This window comes from Epinephelus fuscoguttatus, linkage group LG15 (genome assembly GCF_011397635.1).
Source record: "Epinephelus fuscoguttatus linkage group LG15, E.fuscoguttatus.final_Chr_v1".
NCBI lineage: Eukaryota > Metazoa > Chordata > Actinopteri > Perciformes > Serranidae > Epinephelus > Epinephelus fuscoguttatus.
The window spans coordinates 28,435,750-28,457,339 of record NC_064766.1 but is presented as its reverse complement, the minus strand read 5'-3'; the positions used below and the strand labels follow the sequence as shown (position 1 = coordinate 28,457,339).

Here is a 21,590-nt window from a genome sequence, read left to right as displayed (position 1 = left end):
TGTTTCCACTTATTCCTGCTGATCAGACTTCTGCTTTTATCAATGATGTGTGAATTACATGTTGTCACCCAACACTGTGTACTAAAAAGAATTTTTTGACACGTCAAAGTAGTAAAAAGCACAGGTGTAAATCTGTCTGTCAGTCTGTACATGCTTACAGAGTCCTGAGAAGAGGTCTAATGAAGATACTGTAAGTAATTGAAAGCGCCTGTGTGACCATGTGATACGTGTCAAAATTCTTTGAGTCAGAAAGCTGGGTTTCTTGACCCTATGCTATTTGACATTATGCCTTTTTAAAAGGATACACTGCCAATTTTGAACCAGCTTTATATTATAACAGTGTGGGAAATAGGTGTAAATATCCTCCCTCCATCTTACCAGTCCCCAGATCTCCCCTCCCATTTGCCAGTGGAAATCTGTCAGATGATGTGTTTCGTGTCATCTGGCAGATTTTCACTGGCTTTTGGGCTATTGCTTGAAATTCAGAGAGTACTTCTGCATTTTCATATGCCCGCCACCACGCACACAAAGAGTATAGAAGTGGATTGAGAGAGAAAGCTGCCCTCCCCTCTTTCCTTGGAACTCCGAGCAAACTCAGATTAAATGGTAAAACCAGGCAGTGTTGATTAAGTATAAGACAAGATTCTATTACTGTATTGCCTTTTCTTACCTAAAATGGTTTCAGAAGAGTATTTTAGTGCACTGTTTGGCTGTAATACGAGACTGTGTGAACAAGACGTGGGCGCCATACTGTTTCCTGTATTGTGAAAACAGAGGCTGGAAAAAAGATCAGATGGTAAGTGCTGATAAAATATGAACCAAGATTTGTTGCTTCATTGCCCTTTTCTCGCCTAAAATGTTTTTATAAACATGTTTAGCTTACTGTTAACTTTAATACGGGATTGTTTGTCATCAAACAGGCACCATTTTGTTCTTAAGGACAAGCCAGTCAAAACCAACTCGCATTACGTCAACCACCAGGGAAGTGTTTATTGGTCTGGGGTGGTACAGTGCACTCTGGTAGTTGTGTCTTTCTACTGCATAGACAGCCTGTTTTTTTTTTTGTTTGTTTGTTTGTTTGTTTGTTTGTTTTATGAAAGAACCATCTTTCCAGGAATTAAATACTTCTTTAAGCCAGAACAGAATTTTCTGATGTTTGATGACATTGTTACTATGTCCTCTACATTAGAAAAGTCATTGCGGGTAAAATAGAGCTTTGATTCCCTGCCCTAACCCAATTAGGCCTAACCTGCCAGGTTTGGGCTGGGCCAGACTCTAATTTCTTAATAATCCCCTGGACTTGAATTGGGGCGAGATCGCTCCGATTTCCTGGTTTTTTTGTTGTTGTTGTTGTTGTCTTTAAATGCAGACCTTATAGTCTGTGTAATGTCATGAATAATGTATGGGCTGTGTTGCCATCAACCCATCCCAACTTCCACCTCTCATTAAAGAGGAGAAATGTGATACAATCTCTATTTAATGTATAAAGGATATGAGTGGTTGGGTTGTGCTAAACATTCAGTGGGAGATGTCGCATGTCTGAGATTGTGTCACCGATGTCATTTACCACACTATTTCCATATGAATTTAATCTTAGACAGAAACTATGCTAGTTCATGTAGGGTTAAGCCTGATTTTTTTGGGCACAATCATAGCTTGACATGTGTTCTGTGGAACTACAGTAACAGTATGTATGAATTCCTAGATGCATCACATATAAAAGTGTGTTCCTTTTGCTATTAAAATGACTGATCACCTACTTTATGTCCAATATTCTCATGTTTCTCAGCATCTTCTCTTTTTACTGTTGTTTAATTGAAGCTTTTAATCCTTCCCTAAGTTCAATGATCCTGCACGACCCCACCACCCTCCAGGAGAGCATGTTATGTTTGTAGTTAGCTAAACTTCTGCTCCATCAGTGTGCAGATCTTCACTGTGCTGTAGCATTCTGAGGAGGATAAAAAGGTTTAATAGGAAGAAATGTTGTTCACATTTTCCACAACAAACGTGGTTTTATCCATCAAAATAGTAGAAAGTAGTAACTTCTGAAGTGTAAGGGCAAAAATGATCACTGTCTTCTCCCTGTGAGTGCATCATGTGACCTACATGGAAAATACTTTTCAAAATATTCTGTTTTAGGTGCTGGAAAACAGCAGTATAATTTTAAAGGAAGTCCAAAATGGAGCAGAGAAAAGTATTTTAAAATGCATCCACATTAGCAGGGACATGGCCTCAGTGTCTCTCTGCCTCTGCGGCTGCTTGCCTCTCTCTGTTTTGGGACGCCTCTGGTGATTGCGTTCATCCTAAGCAGGCCTGCAACTTGCTCGGGGACCAGCTCATTACAGTGTTTCAGCATTCATTGTCTTATTACACTGTTGCAGTGGAGAAATACTTTCAAGCTCCCACTGACTAATGTGCCTTCAGACAGGCAATGAGAATACAAACATGCCTCAGCAGCAGCAGAGAGAGTACTGCTGATGGTATCTGCTAATGAGGTGTGTACATGTGTGTGCATTTCTAAGTGTAAAGTATGATTGCTCAAGTTAAGACAGTCAGCAACATAAACAAATTGAGTTCTGGATTGGATTCAGGGCATTTCTTAATTACAGCAGCCACATACTGTATGTGCACATGAATGATTGCTCTGCAAACCATGCAGTGAAACTGATGTGTAACAACATGACAATGTTTTATTATTTACACGTGTCATCAGGTAGTAAATGAAAACACACAACATTTTTACTTATTGTCTGTGCTTTGATATTCATGTAATGACTGACTGGTGTACTAAAAGCTCCCGGTATGGATTTTCATATATGCACATATAGACGTTGTTTGTTCATGCCCTCTATTTCTGCCGTTCAGTTCAGCACTCCTCTATCAGTTATTACAGTCAAGACAGAGACAGAGGGAGAATGGTAGAGCACAAGATAAGAGATTAAGGGTGAAACAATCAGTGTCACTGTGTGAGAGAAATAATGTAACTCTGTTTGTTGCTGTCATATTTCCATACAAGAGCAACATGAAAATGTTTGTTTTGTAGAAGTGGCGCTTTCGTGTTTATTTTTTTCCCATGCTAGCTGCATTGCCCTGTGTGGTTGGTGCACCTCTTCGGTTTGGACTGAAATCTCTCTACAACTACTGGATTGATTGCCTTAAAATTTAGTGAAGACATTCATGGATGATGATCCCTTAATTTTTGGTCGACACTAAAATGGCTCAAGTCATATTTTATGCACTCCTTCATGTCCATTTCGGGATGATGTGGACAGGACTTTTAAGACTTTTATGATCTTTAATGATCTACTGACTTTTCATCTAGCTCCATCATCAGGTCTAAATTGTAATGACATTCTCATCAGCCTCAGCTGTGCTTAGTGCTAAGACACAGCAAGCGAGCAAACTCTGGCGGACCGAGCGTGAAAAGAATTTCTAATTTAGGGATCCTGAAGTCCAAGCTTTGGCATGCTGTTGCTCTGAAAATAGGTTGAGCTGTAACGGGTGTAGGATGAACCCAATTGCAGCACAAATGAACCAGGTTTGCAGTGTAACAGTTTTTATTCAGCAGGTAAATGCAAGCACACAGACAATCACTTGTTGTGTCAGTGGGTATGGCAGGATTTGAACCCTGGTCTCCCGTGTGGTAGGCAAGGACGTTACCACAAGACCAACAGGGCAGGCAGGAGTCACAGTGAGGCTCGTGAGCAGTTAATTGTCCACAGTTCTCAACAGGCTCAGCGAGTGTGTTGGAGGGGAAATGTCTCAAACTCACTGCTGTTGGAAGTCTTCCTGGCAGTTGGTACAGATGAGGGCAGAGAATGGATCCGGACCTTGAGACGAAGCCGGGTAGGCTGACAGAACCAGAGGTGAGGAGCTGACGGGGTGTAGCTGACGCAGTGGGTCTACTGGCAGAGCAGGAACAGGCTGAGTGCCAACCAGCCACAGACTGACGACGGACAGAAAGCAGGCAGGCAATACTCGTAGTCGAGGACAGAAGGCTGGTGGATTTACCGGGGCTGAGACGTGAAGCAAAGGTCGGAGGCGAGTCGGGTCGATACCAGGGAAGCAGTCCGGAAACAAACGCTGGAGAGTCAGGCATGAGAGCGAAGACAATCTGGCAAAGAGTGAGTGGAGTGAGGCTGCATATAAGCTGGCTTGATTGGAGATGGTGAGCAGGTGACAGCAGCAGGTGAAAGCAGTGAAGCTGATGAGGGATGTGGCTGAGCAGCAGAGCAGGGGAGAAGGAGAGCAGACTGTGACATTGAGCATTTTTTTCAAACACATAACATTCATTGTCTACGTAAGCAGCCGTGCAATGCATCTATAGACGTGGTGTCTGCTTCACTTGTGCATTAAGCTGAATCTAGGCTACTTTATGCAAATTAAGGGCATTCAGTGTGACTCAACACCTCTGATAACTCCCAAAAACCTTTTAAACGAACAGATGTCGATCTAAAATGAATAAAGATTCAGCTACTGCATGGCTTCCCTCTTGCATCAAATGTTTTAAGAAACACATTTCAGTCAATGTTTTTGTAATATAAAGGAAAATATCAAAATAAGCCACCATGTTGGTCCAGTTCAAATCTGGGAGCAGACAGCTGGCACACCCATCAAACATCCAATGCTTGAAGCAAGGCAACCCCTCACGTTTAAAAATGCCCCCTGTGGACATGTACCATTAGCCCGTTTGCTGACATGTGGAGCAGGTTAGGACATCTTCATTGGGAAAAACTGAAAAAATCAGATGTTCCCTTTCATTCATTTACATTGTGTCCAGTTAAAAACATGATCCCTGCTAAACATCTGCATATTACCCTTGTCATTGTGAGCATGAAGCTCTCCATTAACTACAGCCTCACAGAGCTGGATGTAAATTTGTTGTTTCACACATGACAATATGAATTTTTATCAGATGTCTTGTAGCTCTGGCAGCATAACTGTAGCCCAAAATGATAGCACGACAAACATCAAGCTCAACAAAGGGAGCTGCAACTAATGTCAAAGTCCAGCAAGTTCAGAAAGATCAAGATGCCTCTTGTAAGTCTACTTTTTCAGTGTCTGTCTTTTTCAGCGACCTCCGTAGGCAGTCAGCCGGCCAGCAGCTAAATGAAAGTGGCAATTCATTCTGCCTGTCTAGTTCAGTACACATACAAACCCTGAACGCGAGCTGATGAAACTAAAACACACTGTCATTGTTAATAACACATGCTTAGAATCATCGGATATCTCAATCTGAGTACAGTGCAGGAATCTGAAAAACAGAGCAAGTTATGCTTTTCCACTTTGACATAGTTTTTATGTATTCTGATTTTAGTTTTCAAACTGTTCATCCTCATGTTGGACCAAGACTGTAGCAAAAGATTGCGATTTCACAATTAATTGGGATCACACCAAGATGTCGTTTTGCTGAACACCAAAGCGTTGTAGTTGGAGCCAGATAAAACTAGGCCTTGATTTGTGAAGTTTAGATCTACTTTTGGCCAAAGAAGGAAGAAAGAGAAAAGCATATAACTAGGCATATTTATTCCAGTATTTGCTGAGAGATGCGATACTGTGTGGTGGGAGGGGTGTCTGGAATATCCTGAGGGAATTTCTGTCCCTTCACACTCCTAAAGGCTGAGACTCTACTTTCTGAATTGAACATCCCTGGGGATTCCTGGTTTCTCAAGCACAGGTCTCAACCCCATTAGTTCATATCACAGCTAGAATAAACTACCAGCGTGTATGTTTGTGTGTGTGGACGTGGAGCTTTATAGAGAAATCTAACAAAATGGAAATCTATCTATGTTGTATCTGTTCCTGCTGTTTCTCCCTGTGCATCTCAAATTAGCAGATATTCTCCTCCTCAGTGCAAATAGATTGATGTTTGCTGTTAATTCAACCGAATCCTTCACAGCAGACTGATTACAGGAAAACGCATGTAATGGCCATAAGTGGAGGAGCAATAATGTGAGGAATCCTTTAAGACTTCACCAAGTTGCTAAGAACTTTTAAAACATTTTAAAAGGAAGAATGCTCACAGTTTAAGTTGAGATTATGTGTGATTCAGATAACAGACACTCCGGCACTTATGTGCTGTTGCTTTGAGGGCCGCGTGAAGTGTCATTCATCCTTCGCACTGTTAAAACAGGTGAAAGCAACATTTAGAAGAAGAAATACTTTAGCAATCCCTGAAGGGAAATTCAATTTTTTCATTCAGTTGTCATATACACACAGGCCAAAAATACACACACATGCATAAACAGGACCTATACATGCATAAGGGGAGGGATGTCAGGGCGAGGGGGCTGCCCGTGGATGGGCGCCCCGAGCAGTTGGGGGCGCCTTGTTGGTGCCTGGGCGGCACGCTGGCGCCTGTTCAGTTGCCAGTCCATGCCCCATATTTGGTCTGGATGGGGAGTTGAGTCATTTATTTGTTGTACCTGCTAAGGCTGTTTGTGGTGTCAGTGGACTGGAGCCAAAAAAAAGTACACATTGGGCCGGTCACCAGTCAGTCTCAAAGAAAACACCACATTCATGTCATACTAAAGTAATTATAATTACCAGTTTACTATTTGTAGCTATTTACCGAATTGTCAGTGGCAATCATGTCCCTAACTCTAACCCATAATTACAACTGAAAAGCCTTGATATATTTGATTAGGCTCTTAATAGTACAGACGTGCCCGAAAAGGGGAACATCCATCCATCCATCCGTTCTCTGTAACTGTTTATCCTTTTTAGATGACATTGGAGTAGAGGCAGGGTACACCAGGAGAGGATGGCCCAAGCCGGCCAGCAGGTTTGATCCCGCAACCCTCTTGCTGCATTTTAATTTATAAATAAAGTGCTATAATGTCAATATGTGGTATTTTTAACTCTTACACAACCATCTATGGATTACCAAATACATGGATATTAACGTGTGTATTCAACTTGATGTAGAGAATGTCAAGACATATTAAGATATATCAGACATTTCCAGCTGTGTTTGTAGCAACAAAAGCAGGTATTTTTTAACAATAGTCCGGGACATTTCCAGCTGTGTTTGTAGAGACAAAAGCTGGTATTTTTTAACAATAGTCCAGGACATTTCCAGCTGTGTTTGTAGAGACAAAAGCTGGTATTTCTTAATGAGAATCTGGTACATTTCCAGCTGTGTTTGTAGAGACAAAAGCTGGTATTTTTTAACAATAGTCCAGGACATTTCCAGCTGTGTTTGTAGAGACAAAAGCTGGTATTTTTTAACAATAGTCCAGGACATTTCCAGCTGTGTTTGTAGAGACAAAAGCTGGTATTTCTTAATGAGAATCTGGTACATTTTCAGCTGTGTTTGTAGTGACAAAGGCAGGTATTTTTTAACAAGAGTCCAAGACATTTCCAGCTGTGTTTGTAGCGACAAAAGCAGGTATTTTTTAACAAGAGTCCAAGACATTTCCAGCTGTGTTTGTAGCGACAAAAGCAGGTATTTTTTAACAAAAGTCTGGGACATGTTCTAGCTGTATTTGTAGCGACAAAAGCAGGTAATTTTTAACAAAAGTCTGGAACATTTTCAGCTGTGTTTGTAGCGACAAAAGCAGGTCTCTTCTAGTGAGAACCCAGAACATTTCCGGCTGTTTGTAGCGGGTGTTGTAGTGGGTATTTTAAGCCAAAACATGATATATTCCCAACCCTAACCAAGCTGTTTAAGTGACTAAACCTAAGCTAATGTTCAGTAAGGATCACTCATACATTTAACCATTTATTGCAACAAATGTACATACAGTTAAACTTGGTGCTGATGGCTCCACTCTTAAGATGCTCCCTGGATTGGCATGCAGCATGATTAACCAAAACAGAGAGCACAGTGCAGGAACCCCCCCTCCTCCCCCGGGTGTACAAGAATGGGCCCAAAGCAAGACATAAAATACCTTTTTAACCTGAACCATGTTAGGACTCTGAATTAAGAAGGTGGAGGCTGGGGTGGAGGAAGCAAACCTTTGCCAGCAGCAGCTTTGGACCGCCTTGTTGTGAGAATGGGTTGTGATTGGTGTGTGACTGATTAGAAGCAATGATCCAGTCAGCTGATTACAGGAAGGGTTTATGACTTCCGTGTCCTGCATGAACTAAGGCAAAGCTTCATTTTAGTCAGGAGCACTCTCGTCATAGTTTATAGAGTTAAGCTTGGGGCTGATGGCTCCACTCTTGAGATGCACTGTCACAACATGAAATTGGAAATGTTCAACATATCTGCCTCATATGAAATGCACAAATGTAACATATCCGTGGGTTGCAGAAACATACAACGCCAACATCCACTGTGGCAATTATGTTTGTCATAGACATATATATCGTTCACATCTTTACCCTCTATCCTATATGAAGTGAACACCGAGTTATCGTTAGTTGTAGCCCTAAAGTCATACAAGCAAAGTGGCAGATATGTTTTAACACATTCGTAGGGGGAAGTGTGTGTGTGTGTGTTTGTGGTGGGTAGGGAGGCAGGCAGAAAAAAAGCGAGAACAGGATGTGTCCTTACAAGTTTTCCAAAGAATGTTTGTGATGGCTAATAAAACTTGTGTGGCAGTGCAGCAGCCGTGTTTGTCACTCATCGCGTGTCTTTAATGAACAGCTCATTAGACAGAAACCTCATTAGCTATCTGACGACAGGGAGCAAGTGATTCTGAGAAGTGGAGAGGAAGCTGTTGCTTTTCTTTCATTGAAGGTAGGAAGGCGGGAGCGTTCAAGGATGTGCCTTAGGTTTCAGCTCCAGGCTCGGAGTAAACATCATCTTCATAACGGCTTCCCTATAAACATAATCCTCCACGGAAAAATGCTCCTAACCTAAATAAGACCACAGAAAAAGAGATGTAGTTGCCAGAGTAATGTATTTTTAAAGCTGCCCTATTTTTGTTCATGTGCAAACCAGGAATGTTTTCTTATTTAAATGCATGAAGTGGACATGTAGCAGAAAGTACTGCAGCTTAATAACACCGTAACCTCTCTTTCCTTTACAGATCTGTGACAAGGAATGGCACTATTATGTGATCAACGTGGAATTTCCTGCAGTGACACTGTTTGTGGATGGTGTCACCTATGAACCCTACCTGGTGACGGATGACTGGCCCATCCACAGTGCCAAGATTGATACGCAGCTGACTGTGGGTGCCTGCTGGCAAGGTCAGTGTGTGTTTGTGTCTATCTAAAAATACACAGTAGCTCTAAAGTCATGCAGAAATTTGTTCACTGCATTAAAGAAGCTGAAATCAGGCAGGAATGGGACACAACTGTTATTAAATTGTGTCGTTTGGGTTGTTTACAGCTACACTATACACTCTGACAGTTGCTTTATATGCCATAGCCTTTTCAGCTTGAGGTTGTGGTGTTTATTTCCTCCACATAAAATGAAGAAAACAGTTATTTATGGGCCCATTTTTACAAAATGGGAGCCACACCAGCGACAGCACAGGAAAAACATCATCTTTATTGTTTCATTTAAAAGAACTGTCGGTTGTTTTGTTAAGTAATTGGTTTATGACTGCATATTGATAGTTACAGCTGCTTTAGTATTGTAAATGCTTGTTATGAAACCAGATAAACAAAGGAGTAAAAGAGAAATAAAAACACATTAAATGAGGGAATGAAGGAACATTTTTTAATTTAGGGACTAATTTGCTCCCTTTATCTGTTTGTAAGTGCATTGTTTTGTTTTTTCTTTTTTCTTTTGGAAGTTTTGTTTAAATATAAAATTGTACTTTTGTACCGCATTTTACAAAATAACCTAAATTTGTACCACTCCAAAATTAGAAGAAAAAAAAGAGGGAGAGAGAGAAAAGCACTGCATTTAGACGTACATTTTTTTAAGTATTTTGATCAGTAACTCATACGAAAACTGAGAACAGATCAGTGTAATGAAATATAATGTTTGTTTGTTTTTTCTTAAAGGGACAGTTCACGACAAAATCAAAATACATATCTTTCCTCTTACCTGTAGTGCTGTTTATCAGTCCAGATTGTTTATGAGTTGCAGAGTGTTGGAGATATCGGCTGTAGAGATGTCTGCCTTCTCTCCAATATAATGGAACTAGATGGCACTCAGCTTGTGGTGCTCACAGCGCTAAACAAAAAAAAAAAACATTAAAAAACTAAAAGGCAGTGTCTCTTTTCAGTAATCATGACCTAGTTACTCAAGATAATCCACAGACCTTGTTGTGAGCAGTTTCATGTAGGAACTATTTTATTTCTACCAAACTACACCCACTAGCTATATCATTGCGCAAAAGGAATCGTGCATCTACTCATGGATGAGAGGCTTACGAGATGTAAACATTAATGGCGTCCTCCTCAGCTGAACTGTAACATAAGCGGGGTGGCTGTGGCTTAGAGGGAGAGCAGGTTATTTGCCAATTGTAAGTTCAGTGGATCGACCCCCAGCTCCTCCAGCCTGCATGTCGAAGCATCCTTGAACAAGACACCCCAAAATTGCACCTGACTGTTGTTCCATCGGTGTGTGAGTATGTCAAAAGCTGAGTAGCAGGTGGCACCCCGTATCGCAGCCTCAGCCAACAGTCTATGAATGTGTGTGTGAATGGGTAAACGTGATTAGTGGTGTAATAAAGCACTTTGAGTGGTCGGATGACTAGAAAGGCGCTATACAAGTGCAGGTCCAAGTTAGTTCAGTGGTGCTAGGTGAGCTCGCAGTAGATGCACGAATGCTTCTGCACGGTGATACAGTTGGCAAGTGTAAAGAAAATAGTTCCTACATGAAACTGCTCACAACAAATTCTGTGCATCATCTTGAGTAACCAGCTCATGATTTCTGGTAAGAGACATTGCTGTTGGCTACACTTTTAGCACCAAAAACCAAGTGCCATCTAGCTCCTTTATATTTGAAACAAGGTAGACATCTCTACGGCTATTTCTCCAACACTCAGCAACTCACACCAAAACAGTTTAGACTGATAAATAGCACTACAGGTAAGAGGAAAAATATGTGTTTTGGATTTTGGGGTGAGCTTTCCCTTTAATATGCAAAGGGTAACACCCTGGCCACGGGTGGTAGCATATGGCAAACAGAGAAACAGCATCAACAAAGAGACACATCAGCCAAAAGATGTTGAAAATTACATTTGAAGTACAAACGGAGAGAGAGGGGAAGCAGGAGACTTTCTGTTAAGATAAATAAAAAGATTAAGATTTATGCCCCGGGGCTACGAGTATTTCTTCTTTGAAATGGAGAGGCACGAGCGGAGTGGGTATCAAACAGGAAATTCTGCGTGTCAGTTCCAGCGGCAGGAAAAGAAAGCGAGCAGTGATCACATTGGAATGAATAAGAGCTGCCCTGCTGTCATGTTTATGACTTGAATAATTATACAAAAGGGCTTTACAGGAGGGCAGAATGAGACAGTAGTGATCCGCTCCACAGCATGCCTAAATCACGCTCATAACCCTCACCAGCCTCATCCAAAGCTTCAGTCCTGATGGCATTTTGGTTGCCGTTTAAATTTCCTTTCAGCCTGTGCTTGATTGCAATTTTCTTTTTGTCGTCATCATTTTCTTCCTTGCTTCATACAGGCCCCTCTTTCTGCCTCTTTCCATGAATCTCTGATTGTGAGAGAAAGCCCTGAAGGAAGGATTAGCTAGAGTGAATGGAGGACAACTTTGCCAGCTATTACATCCCAATGAAGCCGCTTTAAGCTTCACTAAGCCGCAACTGATAACTTTGCAGGCCATTAGCGAGCAAGATTGCCTTTCAGAGTCTCTCATTTCTCCATCCCCTTTTCCCCACAATCAACAACATAATGATGAGACATGTGGGATGAAAGGCATTCAGACTGTATTTTCACTGCCCTGAAAGCAAAAAAAGAAGACGCGTGTCGCCTTACAAGGTTAATAAGCAAATGGTTTGGTTGTTGTTGGAGGTTTTTTCTAAGCAGTTTCATGTCGAAACAAGCTGTTTGGATGGGAAAAATGTGTTTGCCATCTCATTTCATGTGCAACTGAAAAGTGGGTGTGAAATTTCAGAGCAACCCTCGCAGTACAGCATACTTAACTAACGAAGCACAGAGTAGGCATCGAGAGCAGGGGTTAGTTTTATGCTGATAATGAAAGGCATCAGTCAACATATATCATCAGTAAGTTTTAAATCATTTGCAGCTAAAGTAAAAGCACACTGGCTACTATTTCAGCATACTGTTAGCACACAGTAAACTGAGAAGGGAACAGTCACATTTTATATCCAAATGCATTTCTAAAAGAACAACCAATATTTGTTTTCAGATTGACTATAAGCCACTAGACCTTTTTAATTTTGACTCATCAAAGAGGGAGCAGCACAGGTGTAATATTAATTAGTATGGCTCTGTTTCATTAAGCTTAGCACGTACAATACAAGACCGAAGGAGCTGGAACACCAAAATGAACTGCGGCAGTTATTAATGTTGTTGGGTACACCTGTGTGTGTGACAATTCACAGCCTTTCAGGAGCCTTGAAAACCTCAAGCAAACCAGATTTACTGACTTATAATACACAAATCCAGTAAAATATAATCACACATTACTCTGGACCTTGCACTTCATTACCTGTGTGGGAGTGTAGGGGCTCTGAATGTGTGTCTCAACAAGTAATGGGGCCTTACACCAAATGACTTTTCAGTGTTGGACTAAAATCACAGGAGTTTTACCTCAGGAGGTTCACACTCGACTGTTTAGTTTAAGGTGGTCATAAAATGTAGTCCTTGAGACAGCTCATCTTAAGTCATTCTTTTTCTTATTTTGATGTCCAGACAAAATCAAACGTGTTTAACATTAGCGTGTGTTTCCAGTCTTGGCTCATGCAAAGAGTAAAGTTCAGTGACATGAACACTTACAACAACCAATAGCTGTGCTCTCTCCAGCACCAAAGAGGAAGCAGCAAACCGGGTAGACAGTAAACATGTAGGGGACTCTGAGGAGGCAGAAGAACGTTAACAAGTCTCAATTCTTTTGGACTGGGGAAAAGAAAAAGAAACTGGTGGAGTTAGCATGAGTCAGTAGCCCCTTTTACACTGCCAGAGTTTCAGCGAATGGCCGTTTTGCAGGCAAGCTGTGAGCGTTTAGGCACACAGAGCCGGATTGGCGAGTTGATCCGAGGTGCCCAATTTCCGCCGTGTAGGGTAGACATATTGGCGGAACCTTTTTGAGTAAAAACGAACAAGGCGCCCTTCCGCCACGGAAGGGGCTGTTGATGACTTGTGGGAAGAGCTGTTGATGATGCCGCATGTGTGACCCCCTGGCGGTGGACTAACAGGAAACCGCTGATAGCAGGAATGAGCAGCTAGTAGCAAGAGGAAACGTAAACCTGAAAGACACTGTAAAGATGAGCAACTGGGGAGACAAGGCATTGCGCACTCTCCTTGCCCTCGCAAATGAAGAGGCCATTAACTGTCAAATGGCAGGAACGGTGAAGGACAGGCCAACTTATGAGAGAATCGCCAAAGGACTGACCAGCCGCGGCTTCCCACGGAGCACATCACTGTTTACGTCACACACTGAGCTACAGGTTTTGTTACTTGCTCACGCCCACCAATGCCCTGAAAAAGGCATTCTGTATGAACAGTAGGGTTTTGGGCATTTCGCTGCACTCCCCAGTTTTGTTTTTATACTGCCAATGCTGAACGAAGACTGATTGGGCTCTCCTGCAAATTTGCACAATTCCTATTTAAAAAGGGCTAGTGTTTAATTCAGCATGTATCTGATCCGCCAACCAGCACTTACTTTAGTGGGAAGTCTTAATTTTTGTAATGGTTCACCTCTCATTCCCATATTCTCCTCCCACTAACATAACAGCTAACCAGTGGAGGCTGGTAGCAAGTTAAGGCGACAAATCCAAAATGTAAAGTTTGTACGCAAACACAGAATATCTTTATGCATTATACTGATGCAAAATTAAAAAGAATACTGTTGAACTATGACGCCTTTAATTTTGTGTTTCGAGAGTTATGTGGTTTTGCAGATATATAAGGAATTGTTAATATGTTTCTTAGAGGAAGTTTGGCGAACTCTTTTCCACCAGGGGAAATGATCTCAGAACAGCATCTAGTTTTAGTCTTTTAAATTTTATAGTGTGCAACTGAAATCTAACATTGTACTCAGATGTAAGAGAGTGTCAAACTGTAGTCTTCTGGTGTAAGGTAGGCATAAGAAAATAGCAAGGTGAAACCTGTGGGCTCAATCACCTGAGAATCGAAGGGAACCACAGTGGAAAGAACGAGGTCCGTGCAGCCTAAAGCCAAAAAAAATTAGACAGGAATGGTTTTTATGTTTTCATTTACACCCAAGGAGTGAAAATGTGCAACATCCTGTGGCACTGATGTCTGAAATCTAACTTATTCAGTGCACAGTATTACGTCACATCAAAATAATAATTAAAATGTTTCATTTTATTAAGCTATTCAATGTAAATCAGCACTGATTTTTTACTTACAAAAGACCATTGTTGTGAATGCCCTGTATGGTAATATGTATGCAAGACTTGCCGTGCAACACGTAACGTGCCCTCTTCCTTCTCTTCCATCCATTTATTCATTTCTCTCTTTTGTGAATCTTTAAAAAAACAAATATGCACATCTAGACACAGGCAATCCAACAGTTCACTCCAGTTCATACTTAGTCACTGAATCACAAAGACATCATTGTGATGAAAACCTTTCAACGATGCATTTGTCAGAGGGATGAAGAAGGAGACTAAAAGGCAGAATAATGACGAATATTTCTAAATTCACAGAGAAAAGGAGGTGATGGAAAATTTCTCACTCAGCCCCTGCATGGACCAACTGTCATCACAAAAACACAATGCTTACCATGTCTGTTCAAACAATGCACAAGGACATTTTATGAATAAGAATAATCAGACCTATAATAAGGATGATATTCTTAGTTCCTGCAGGTGACACTGTGAGTACATGAGGTCTGGTGGGCACAGATGGAGTGAAAAATACAAATCAGATTTGTTTTTTGTTTAAGATATTTTTGGCCATTTTAGCCTTTTTTTAGCCTCAGGACAGACCAGTGTGAGGGGGGGAGAGAGAGGGGGAGTGACATGCAGGAAATGGCCATAGGCTAGAGTCGAACCCGGGCCCCAGCCTTGTACATGGGGTGCCTGCTCTATCCACTAAGCCACCGACGCCCCAGATTGTTGGTTATTATTAGCTTTGTTATTAATTAGATCTTCTAAATCACAGTTATCAGTTATTTATGTATGCAAGTTTGACATCAAGTGGGGAGGCCAGCCTTCCAACAACGGCATGATCAGGTTTTTTTGATTTGTTTTAGCTGGGAAAAGCACATCATTGGAAATTATTTTAGAACAACTGTAGGTATAGAAAGTTGTTTTCTGAAGCTGCCACATCAGCTTATAAGCATGTGATGTACTTCTGTATTAAAGCAATACACTAAAAGGCAACCACAGCAATTTAGTTGTCAGATAACAACAAAGCTCACTAATAGACTATCACGGTTTGCGTTGTGTCACTATGTTTGGGGTTGTGCTCTCGACGTAAAATAGAAAGAACAGTTCAAGGTGTGTGTGTGTTTTTGGACATACCGTAAGGCTAAGCTGACCCTACACACAAAGAACAAATATAGATCAGTCAATCAGTCAGTACCTCCAGGATTTCACAGGCTTTTTTGCGAGATTGTTGCAACCTGCAGCTTGATTTCACTACAGCTTTTCTATAAAAAAATTTTTTTTTGCAGTGCATCTGCAATGTTTTTAGGCATTTGTTTGCAACAAAATGCAGAAGCAAGTGAAACTAGCAAAAGTAATTGTAATATTTTTGTATAACAGTACTGTTCTGAGTTTGGTGATGTGTCTGTTGTCTATGCTTTCCAGCTATTTAATTTTATTTATAAAGCCCAATATCACAAATCACAGTTTGCCTCAGAGGGCTTTACAGCACACAACATTCCTCTGTCCTTTGGACCCTCACAGTGGATAAGGAAAAACTCCCCAAAGTAAATCTTTAACAGGGAAAAACAATAGTACAGTAGAAACCTCAGGAAGAGCAACTGAGGAGACCTATGACCAAATGACCAAATGATACATAAAGAGAGACAGACTGAGAGAGATGCAGGGCAGACAGTGTGACAATAGCAACAATAACATTAATTTTAGTAATAATATAATAATAATAATAATAATAATAATAACAGTAATTGCAGTAGCATATGTTGTAAGTATATATTGATATATGATACTGTATGTATGTGACAATGATAATCATATGTGTGTAATAACAGTAGAAGGGTGTTTTGTCAATCAGTGACTCTTATTTGTGTTCCACCACAACGGTTCACACACTGCAAAACAGTTTACCCTTGTTTGCCTTGCACAGTCTTTAGCAGTAACTTTCATTAGTAAATGTGAGATGTTTGTGTCGCTGATTGGTTGAATCTGCGGAAAACTTGTGGTAATTTGACCTAAGTGCAAGGTTGTGCAGAATTCACATAGATTGGTTGATTCTGTGCTAATAGTTGCAATCATAAAGCTCGGGCTGATTTGATCCTGAAACTTTGGGACAAGCATAGGATATATTTTGACGACCTTGTTGATGATTCTGCGGGTAGTGTGGATGGACTGATTCAAATTTCTTCTGTCCGAAAGCATACCAGATGCTGCAATGTTATTTACTGCAAATCATATGCTGTTGCTCCTAATGGTTCTTGGAGAACACGGACTGCATCCTAAAATGGCACCATCCTTCATCGGCATCATCAGTGTCCACCCTCTGCACCTCAGAGCGCCGGGAGATAAACATATGACATATGACAAAGTGGATCGGTGCTTTGATTAAAAGGAGACGGATGATCACAGGCAACAGAAGTACAAACAATCTGTGAGATGAAAGACTGAAGTGACTTAATTATTACCGTGGAAATATTGTGGAGTAGAGAGCCTAACTTTTCCCCCACACATACTGACACTAATTAAAGTAGATATTATTACACACGATAAAAGACTGTAGGTGAACGATTGTATTACCTCACTCTGTAAAATGTGCAGTATCAGTCTCCTGCTGCCTACCGTAGCATGCTGAAGGCAGTTGTTTGGTGTCTCTCTCACCTCTACATGTGTACACACCCCGGTATGATTCACAGTGACAGAGCTGAAAGAGTGGATGCCTCCAGCCCCATGCTGGCTGGTACTGTAGCTGCTCTTCACAATAACGTCTGCTGTTACCGTTCCCCTGAGCCTCACTGTACAGAACAGTTGAGTACAAGAAAGAGGAGAACATCCGGCCTGTGTTATAGTGAGTAGGTCTGTAGCCTCAAACAACTAAATTATTTTGTCAACTTTCAGGCACTTTGAAGAACACATTCAGTGTGACAGTGGGGGGATTTTGCTGCAGCAGGTTGAAATATGGTGTATAAACAATGATGCTAATGGAAAGCAATAAGCATGGAAGGTTTATTTTTATAGCACCTTTCACAGACAGCAGCCACAGAGAGCTTTGCAGTCAATTAGATGAAATCAAATATAGTCAAATAAAATAAAACAATGAGACACCGGATAAAATACACCAGGGGAACAGACAAAAGACACAAGTCAAAACATTAAATGCAGCATGCTACTTAAATGCCTGTCTGAGCCTTTTTAAGAGTCCACTGACCTCAAGCTTATGGGAAGAGGTTGGCATCAGCGGACCTGAGAGTGCAGGAGGGAGTGTGCCGATGGAGGAGCTCAGACAGGTAGAGGGGGGCCAGGTTGTGGAGAGCTTTGTAAGTGAAGTGGATAAGCTGGGGGATCGTTGTGAGGTTATAAAGGACGGGGGTGATGTGGTCACGGGTCCCGGAGTGTTTGCGAGAAGACAAGCAGCTGAGTTTTGGTTATACTGAAGTTTCATGAGTGGTTTGGCTGAAAAAAATGTAGAGGCTATTGCAGTAGTCCGGTCTAGAAGTGATGAATGCGTAGGTGAGGGTCTGTGCAGCTGAAAAGGAGAGGGATGGACGGAGGCGGGCAGTGTTCCTGAGATGGAAGAAGGCAGTTTTGGTGATGTGTTTGATATGTTGGTCAAAACAGAGGGTTTGATCGTAGATGACACCAAGGTTACAGACATAGGGGGAGGAGAGCACAGTGGAGCCATCGATGGAGGGTGAGAAGTTATGGGTGGATTTGATGAGAGATTTGGGGCTGATGTTGATGACTTCTGATTTGTCACAGTTGAGTTTGAGGCAGTTGGTTTGCAGCCAGGATTGTATTTCGGTGATGCTGTTGGTGAGGTTAGAGTGAGTGGCAGGAGTGATGGCTTTGGTGGAGATGTGGATCTGAATGTCATCAGCAAAGCAGTGAAACTGAAGTCCATGACGGTAGATTATTTGACCGATGTGGAGAATGTACAGAATAAAGAGGAGGGAGCCGAGAGCTGAACCTTGGGGAACACCTTGGCAAAGGGGAGCAGTGGGGGATTTGCAATTGTTTATGTTGATGAACTGATATTTGTCGGAGAGGTAGGAATTGAGCCAGGAGAGAGCAGTGCTGGTGATGTTAAGATTGGTTTCAAGGCTGGAGAGAAGGATGGAATGGTTGATGGTGTCAAATGCTGCACTCAGGTCAAGTAGAATGAGTAATATAGTGATTGTTTCATAACTGTGACGTGAGGGTAAGATGTGTGGTGGTTGGGTCACTCTTGTTGGGAGTACACAGCTGCATGGAGGCGGATATTCTCTTAAGCAGCACTTTACTTTTCTCCACGCTTCAGCAGCAACACAACCACACTTCCTGGTTACACTTCCTTGTAATAGGTTACATGTATCTTAATTAACCAGTGAGAAGCTAGGAGGACTTAGACTGAGGTAAATGTGTGTGAGAATCACTGAGGCAGATCCAGCAAATTATTTGAGTGTTTTTAACAATGTTGCGAATATTTTAACATATAAATACAGTACAGGCCAAAAGTTTGGACACACCTTCTCATTCAATGCGTTTTCTTTATTTTCATGACTATTTACATTGTAGATTCTCACTGAAGGCATCAAAACTATGAATGAACATGTGGAGTTATGTACTTAACAAAAAAAGGTGAAATAACTGAAAACATGTTTTATATTCTAGTTTCTTCAAAATAGCCACCCTTTGCTCTGATTACTGCTTTGCACACTCTTGGCATTCTCTCCATGAGCTTCAAGAGGTAGTCACCTGAAATGGTTTTCCAACAGTCTTGAAGGAGTTCCCAGAGGTGTTTAGCACTTGTTGGCCCCTTTGCCTTCACTCTGCGGTCCAGCTCACCCCAAACCATCTCGATTGGGTTCAGGTCCGGTGACTGTGGAGGCCAGGTCACCTGCCGCAGCACTCCATCACTCTCCTTCTTGGTCAAATAGCCCTTACACAGCCTGGAGGTGTGTTTGGGGTCATTGTCCTGTTGAAAAATAAATGATCGTCCAACTAAACGCAAACCGGATGCAATGGCATGTCGCTGCAGGATGCTGTGGTAGCCATGCTGGTTCAGTGTGCCTTCAATTTTGAATAAATCCCCAACAGTGTCACCAGCAAAACACCCCCACACCATCACACCTCCTCCTCCATGCTTCACAGTGGGAACCAGGCATGTGGAATCCATCCGTTCACCTTTTCTGCGTCTCACAAAGACACGGCGGTTGGAACCAAAGATCTCAAATTTGGACTCATCAGACCAAAGCACAGATTTCCACTGGTCTAATGTCCATTCCTTGTGTTTCTTGGCCCAAACAAATCTCTTCTGCTTGTTGCCTCTCCTTAGCAGTGGTTTCCTAGCAGCTATTTGACCATGAAGGCCTGATTCGCGCAGTCTCCTCTTAACAGTTGTTTTAGAGATGGGTCTGCTGCTAGAACTCTGTGTGGCATTCATCTGGTCTCTGATCTGAGCTGCTGTTAACTTGCCATTTCTGAGGCTGGTGACTCAGATGAACTTATCCTCAGAAGCAGAGGTGACTCTTGGTCTTCCATTCCTGGGTCGGTCCTCATGTGTGCCAGTTTCGTTGTAGCGCTTGATGGTTTTTGCGACTCCACTTGGGGACACATTTAAAGTTTTTGCAATTTTCCGGACTGACTGACCTTCATTTCTTAAAGTAATGATGGCCACTGGTTTTTCTTTAGTTAGCTGATTGGTTCTTGCCATAATATGAATTTTAACAGTTGTCCAATAGGGCTGTCGGCTGTGTATTAACCTGACTTCTGCACAGCACAACTGATGGTCCCAACCCCATTGATAAAGCAAGAAATTCCACCAATTAACCCTGATAAGGCACACCTGTGAAGTGGAAACCATTTCAGGTGACTACCTCTTGAAGCTCATGGAGAGAATGCCAAGAGTGTGCAAAGCAGTAATCAGAGCAAAGGGTGGCTATTTTGAAGAAACTAGAATATAAAACATGTTTTCAGTTATTTCACCTTTTTTTGTTAAGTACATAACTCCACATATGTTCATTCATAGTTTTGATGCCTTCAGTGAGAATCTACAATGTAAATAGTCATGAAAATAAAGAAAACGCATTGAATGAGAAGGTGTGTCCAAACTTTTGGCCTGTACTGTATGTAAATAACAACTGTGAACATCCATCCATCCATCATAAAAAAAAAAACATAAATTCATGTTAACAAACTAAATCATTTTAAGTGTCCTTTAAGTATGTTTTCAATTTATTAACATTACCAAACACTGTTCTGTATTTGCATAAACATTTTTTTAATGTTATGTTTTTTCTTAGTTATTATGAACCAGTATCAATATTGTAAAGAGATTCTTTTCAAAATAGAATATTGCAGTTAACAGGAAAACACAGTGCTTTATAAACTTTACAAATCTGCCTACAAAACATAAAGATGTGTAATTTTAAAACAGGCTTTTACATATTTGTGTTTGCCATTTACTGATACAGTACAGAGTATAATTGTAGGCTGAGTGGATTCATTGCTGGTGTTATTTGCATCACGGAGTCTTGACCTGACTTGACCATCCTTTTCCAAACTTTGTAAAAGTGTTTAAGCCACAGCCGACCCAAAAGATATGCTGGAGTTGATTTGTGTTAAGTGGAGTGGACCTTTATGATTTGGTGAAAAATGACACACTTCATGAGAAGTGGTAAAATTTGCACCGCAGGGCAGAGCTGGCCTTTTTCTGCAGGAAACTCTGGTGAGTTGCATGAAAAAACTGTACACTCTTAAGAAGATGTCAGGGTTGACTGAATTTGTGATGGAGCTGACCCCACAGACTGCAGTGCACGCACAGACCGTGCCAGTGTGTGGGCTCGCACTGGAGGTTCCATTTAGCATGAAAGGATGTATTTCGCTCTCTCGCTCTGTGGCAGCTGTACAACATTTCGGGTCAAGCATGCGTTACATCTGTCAAACTCATTCGTCGAATTCAATTCATAAACCTGACAGGAAGTGTCGGGATATCTGCAGTTGTGCCAGGTGTTGCAAGTGTGTCATATAGTAATTTAGTATTGCAGACTAACTTGTATTTGTGAACCTGTTCGCAGAAATCTTGTAGTATGGTTGTAGTCATACAGACAGAAAAATGCAGAGATGTGAGAATGAATATTTCCTGCATGGTAAAAGATTTTTTGTTTAGTTTTAAGTATGTAATTGTTCCAACAGAAAAGCAGTTTAACAT

The 21,590-nt window shown here is 41.4% G+C and overlaps 1 protein-coding gene across 1 annotated transcript in view; it reads left to right on the top strand.

Annotated features, from left to right (window-relative positions):
• Positions 1-21,590, top strand: part of clstn2a (calsyntenin 2a) — a 230,103-nt gene that overhangs the window by 191,567 nt on the left and 16,946 nt on the right. The window contains exon 10 of the mRNA XM_049598117.1: positions 8,979-9,141. Coding sequence (XP_049454074.1) covers positions 8,979-9,141 — 163 coding nt within the window. The remainder of the gene's footprint in view (positions 1-8,978; positions 9,142-21,590) is intronic.